This window comes from Diceros bicornis, chromosome 1 (genome assembly GCF_020826845.1).
Source record: "Diceros bicornis minor isolate mBicDic1 chromosome 1, mDicBic1.mat.cur, whole genome shotgun sequence".
Taxonomy (NCBI): Eukaryota; Metazoa; Chordata; class Mammalia; order Perissodactyla; family Rhinocerotidae; genus Diceros; species Diceros bicornis.
In genome coordinates this window covers 3279883-3285882 of record NC_080740.1, presented here as the reverse complement: position 1 = coordinate 3285882, position 6000 = coordinate 3279883, and the positions used below count along the sequence as shown (strand labels likewise).

The 6000-nt window shown below is 39.8% G+C and overlaps 1 protein-coding gene across 3 annotated transcripts in view; it reads right to left on the bottom strand.

The window, feature by feature from the left end:
- Positions 1–3115: 3115 nt before the first annotated feature.
- The window catches only part of UTP15 (UTP15 small subunit processome component), a 52166-nt gene continuing 49281 nt past the window's right edge, over positions 3116–6000 (bottom strand). For all 3 annotated transcript variants that reach the window (XM_058561055.1, XM_058560884.1, XM_058560964.1), the window contains exons 11-13: positions 4963–5096; positions 4725–4783; positions 3116–3781 (exon numbers count right to left, since the gene is read on the bottom strand). In XM_058561055.1, coding sequence (XP_058417038.1) covers positions 3564–3781; positions 4725–4783; positions 4963–5096 — 411 coding nt within the window. In that variant the 3' untranslated portion in view covers positions 3116–3563. The remainder of the gene's footprint in view (positions 3782–4724; positions 4784–4962; positions 5097–6000) is intronic.

The following is a 6000-nucleotide window of genomic DNA, read 5'->3' as shown; positions in this document are numbered from 1 at the left end:
TCTGCTCCCCTTTACGGTAAAACTCCCCAGTGAGCCACCTGAATGCCCCATCTTGCTTTTATCCCACTCCCTGACTTTCTTACCACTCTCCTCTCCCTTGCTCCAGCAGCTACACCAGCCACCGTGCTGTCCCAACCTCACCAGGCTTGTTTCTGCTTCAGATCTCTGCACTCTGCCCCAGCCGTCCCTGAGGATCCCTCTTCATTTCCTTAAGGCCTTTGCCCAATTGCCACCCCTGAGCCTTCCTCACTTCTCTACTGAAAACTGCAATCCACCTACCACACCTCCCATTCTGCCAGATTTTTCTCCATATCATTGATCACCCCCTGACTCGATAGGTACTTGTTTACTGAACACCTACCTCTTCCAAGCAGAATATTAGCTCCAAGAGAACAAGGATTTCGTGTTTTGTTCACTGCTGTAACCCCAAGTCCCTGGCCTCTAACATCTCTCTCAATGAGTATCAGGATTAGCGGACCAGTGTCTTGGGAGTCATTTGGTTATAAATAAGGGAAACCACTCGCACTCACCCAAGCAGAATTTACTAGAGGGATTCCAAAGATCCCCATGGAGCCGAGAGGAGGAGGCACAGCCAGAAGGGAGACAGAAACCATCGCGAACTAGGATAGTTCTCTAGTTTGGACCTGTGGAGACAGGAAGGCCTTGCCCTGTTTACTTTCTCATTCTCCTTTTTCTCTGCAGACCAGCTTCATCTGCTGATGACCCAAACACAGCATTCCCAGCCCCCACACTTTCCCGGATCACAGATACGATTACAATCCCAATGACAACTCCCTGCTGAGAGAGGGCCTGGTCCAGGCGACTATGGCAGGGGGAGGAGGTGTGAAGCTTATGTATCAATGAGGGTTTTTTAGTGTCTGAAAGAGTCTTTTGTCCACAGGAAAGACAATTTATGGTTACTTGTTAAAATTAAGCATTTTAAAACTTTCCTTGGGGGCCAGCCCAGTGGCATAGTGGTTAAATTCTCAAGCTCTGCTTCGGTGGCCTAGGGATCACAGGTTCGGATCCGGGTGCGGTCCTACTCACTGCTCATGCTGTGGCGGTGTCCCACACGCAAAACAGAGGAGGATGGGCATGGATGTTAGCCCAGGGCCAATCTTCCTCCTCAAAAAGAGGAAGACTGGCAACAGACGTTAGCTCAGGGCCAATCTTCCTCATACACAAAAAAACTTTCCTTAAGCTTTTAAGTTTAACTTACAAATATTCTGTTCAGAAAACTAGTACATTTTAATATAATCCCTTTTAAGGGGGTCTTTAATTAATATTTGATAGAGTTGATTTAAGTTGAACAGACTGAATTTCTTTAAACATCCCCTTTACAATCCAAATGGCTTTAAACAACTTAACAGCTTAACAGCTGTAAAATGTATTTATACATTTAATATATCTGATTTTCTCATAAATAGCACTTCAAATGCTTGACCCAACAAGAAAAACCTTCCCAGGTACTTAACTCTGATAAATATAATAAATTAAATGTACAGTGACTTTCTAAGTTCTCTGAAACATTTCAATATTTTCGCAGGCTTAGTAACATTTCAAAATACCTTTCCACTAAAATTCACAAATCTAAAAACCTGTTAGGCATTTTAAATTACAATCCGGAGGCCAACGTCACAGACTGTAATGTGCCAATTATGTTTAATCACTTCAAACAGCAAATACCAGTTTGTCCCAGTGAATATAAAAACTATTCTTGATATTAACACACAAGTATCGATGGCTATGGGAACTGTTTCCTAATCTTCTTAAAAATTTGCAATCATTACACATTTCATCTAAGAAGTGCAGCACTCAGGGAAGTTGCTAAAGGGAAGGAGGGGCTTCTGCCCCAGCAGGGAGGCCAGTTCAGAGTGCGGGGAAGACAGAAATTCAAGCTCGGCGAATCAAGAGTGAAGTAATAACTACCGCAGTAGTTCAGTGTTGGATGAGAACACCAGCCTTGGACAGTTGTGGTGAGAATCAAATAAAGTAATTTATGGGAAGACCCTTGTCACATTACACATTTGATGGCAGCTAGTTTTAGATACAATTTCAACTTCTAATTTTTACTAATAGACAAATTATCGGCATACTTATGACGTTCAAGTTTTAAAAAAGTTTTTACATACAAAATTTATTTAAATAAATTAACCCTTCTCAACATGAAGACACAGTTTCTGACCTTGACTCATCTCATAATTACGCAGGAGAGCGAACGCTTGGTTTCTTCAAGCCAGCTGCTGCATGATTGTTCACACCAACTCGTGAAAAGGACACCAGATCCTACTTTTGAGCATACGCCCTTACTAAAACATAGAGATATTTTTTTCTGCTTTAAAAAAAAAATGTGAATTCACAGAACTGAAATTTTAAGAGGAGATTCCCATTACAAAATCTTCCTTTAATGAACAATGGGTTCTTCTAGCTCAAGGCACATTTCCCTACAGATATAACTACTTGAGATGGGAGAGCAATTGGGAGAAAGTGGGAGAGGTAGTTAAGCGTGAAATCGGTGCGCTAGGAGTCACTAGCCAGCGACTATCCATCAGGAAGACATCTCAGAAATCCAAGAATAAGAATCTCTTTATAAAAAAATGTAATTTACATTGAACTTTTTAAAAATACAACTATTTTCCAAAGCATGCGACTCTGGCTTGGAGTTCTGAAACACAAGATGACTGTGAAGAACAGAAACAAAAATCTAAATCCAGATCAGAGAAAATGGCTTTCAGAGGGGGAGTAGCTGCAAGATAGGCTCCAAACACACGTCTAAAAGGCTGAAAGACTAGTTATTACAAGTGCAATGGAGCAATGGCAAATTTTATCATCCCCTGACCTGCAGCAAGTTGAAAACCTGGTAGAAAGGCTGCACATTGAGAAGGAAAAACACATGGTCCAATAAGGTCTCTCTGTAGACACCGTTCTGATAAGGATAGTCAGGATTAAAGACATAAAGAGAAAACCTGGGGTGGAGAGCGCGCCTCATTAGACTCTGAATACGTGTCTAACTGGTGTCAATTATTCAGAGCTGGCCGTGGATGCGCCACACTGAGGACAGGGACGGTGCCATCAGCAGCTGCAGCAGAAGGTGGGGCCCAGGGTGACTGACGGGAGGCAAGCTCAGCCGCAGCCTGGAAACCCCAAGGCAGACCTTTGTTTTGTTGCTGTTTCCCCAGGAAAGAAGTGAAAAATAAAGCCCTGTTCCTTTGGCAGGATTCCCAGTTGAAACCCTCTCCAGAGTTCTGAATGCCTACCCAAATGGTGGTACAGAACTCTGCTGTATTAAAATTAGTATCAACTAGTCCGAGGTAGACACATACCATGACCAAGACAGCTGAGCTCCTGAAGCTGAAGACACCATGACATGATTCAAAATACTACGTGAAAACCATGTCTTAAAACCGGTACTTATTTGCCAATCATAGTTATTCCAATCTCTTTCATAAGATTGCTTCTATAAATAGTTTTTTATACTGTGTCAAGGAGATTCTCTTTCCAATAGTCAATAGAATCAAATCTAATCCAAGTTAGGAGTTCCTAGGAGTCTTATTAAGCAGACACTATGATTCCATCTTCTTTTTCTCTGGAAATCCATCAGATGTATGCTGCAAGATAGAAGTGCTTTCTTTCCTTGTCATGGTAGCAAAGAGCATATCCATCATCCCCAAGGTTTCTAGGAGTTCTCTTTGGTAATCAATCTCTTTTTCAACAAGTCCTTGAAGTACCAAAAACTTCTTATCAACTACAGGTGACTGACCAATCACAGGCAGATAGATATCTAGAAAGAGAGAGAGAGAGAGAAAATACATTACCTAGACATATCTTTCTAAACAATAAATGAATAGCAATATTAAGAAAAAGTATAAAAATATTGTATAAAAAGACATTGAAAAATCTGAACTTATTTTACAATTTATGAATTACAGAAAGTAAACAATCCATCTGAATAAATGTATTTTAAAATGAATTACAGGGCCAGCCCCGTGGCTTAGCCATTAAGTGCGCGCGCTCCGCTGCTGGCAGTCCGGGTTCGGATCCCAGGCGCACACCGACACACCACTTCTCCGGCCATGCTGAGGCCGCGTCCCACATACAGCAACTAGAAGGATGTGCAGCTATGACATACAACAATCTACTGGGGCTTTGGGGGGAAAATAAAAAAAATAAATAAATAAAATAAAATGAATTACAGGGCCGGCCCCGTGGCTTAGCGGTTAAGTGCTCGCGCTCCACTGCTGGCGGCCCGGGTTTGGATCCCGGGCGCGCACTGATGCACCGCTTCTCTGGCCATGCTGAGGCCAAGTCCCACATACAGCAACTAGAAGGATGTGCAACTATGACATACAACTATCTACTGGGGCTTTGGGGGAAAAAAATAAAAAAAAAAATAAAAAAATAAAAAATGAATTACAGAAAACACAGCATGGAGGTTGACTTATTTTCATTTTCCCATTAAAAAATATTCATGGTCATTGTAGATGTTTAAGAAAAAAATTTTTTTAATTATAATAACCCTAGTCCCAGAAATTCAAAGTCAAACCACTGTAAACATTTTATTCCATTTTAAAATGTATCGATTTACTGTTGTTGCTTGTTTTCTCCATGAAAATATTTATTGGAGAATTGATAAAAACAAGATACTTTGATAAATTTGATTTTATTATTTGACATCTCTACTTTGCAAGCATGCTAGGATTTTTCAAGTTTTAACACCTACTTACCAATAATTATTTCAGCAGCATTGATCAAAACAGGGGCAAATCTCGGCTGAGATAGATTCCTACAAAGCAAAAATTCTGTTTACTAAAATATGCAACCTTTAAAATACATCCTTAAAATAGATTTACTGCATTGTTCCATCAGTTCTCTATAAAGATCGAACTAAAAGTAAATGTCTCTCATTTGGAGACAAAGGATTTCAGATGCAAGATACATGTGTTTCATAGACATAAAACATACCTTATCAGAAAATTAAGAACACGACTGATTTCCTTTTCATCTCGACCTGCGAGGGCATTTGCAAGGACTCCTCTTCGATTTAGCTCCTTTATGATGGAAACTGTAACCTCAGGTGTCTTTATTGTACAACTGGGCTAGAGATATTTTCAGAGTCAACGTGAGCAGACAAGACAGCATAAGAAAAAATCATAGTCTTGGCACTCACTAACAACTTACCAAATTTAAATAGGTCTTTATCTTCACAGTTTTGAGTCATGGTAATGCACAAAGCCAGTAATAAAATGATTCTTTTAAAAATACGCTCCTTATAAACAAATGGGTCTACATCAAACTAAAAAGCTTCTGCACAGCAAAGGAAACCATCAACAAAACAAAAAGACAACCTAGTAACTGGGAGAACATGTCTGCAAATCACATATCCTATAAGGGTTTAATATCCAAAATACATAAAGAACTCATACAACTCAAGAAAAACACAAACAACCCAATCAAAAAACAGGCAGAGGATATGAACAGACATTTTTCCAAAGAAGATATAGAGATGGCCAAAAGGCACATGAAAAGATGTTCAACGTCACTAATTATTAGGAAAACGCAAATCAAAACTACAATGAGATATCACCTCACACCCATCAGAATGGCTATTATTAATAACACAAAAAATAATAAATGTTGGAGAGGATGCAGAGAAAAGGGGACCCTCATATACTGCTAGTGGAATGCAAACTGGTGCAGCCACTATGGAAAACAGTATGGAGACTTCTCAAAAAATTAAAAATAGAAATACCATATAATCCAGCTATTCCTCTTCTGGGTATTTATCCAAAGAACATGAAAACACTAATTCGAAAAAATATGTACACCCCTGTGTTCCCTGCAGCATTATCCACAATAGCCAAGACTTGGCAACAATCTAAGTGTCCATCAACAGATGAATGGATAAGGAAGATGTGGTTTATATATATCATATATACAACGGAATACAACTCAGCCATAAAAAAAAGACCAAATTGTGCCATTTGCGACAACATAGATGGA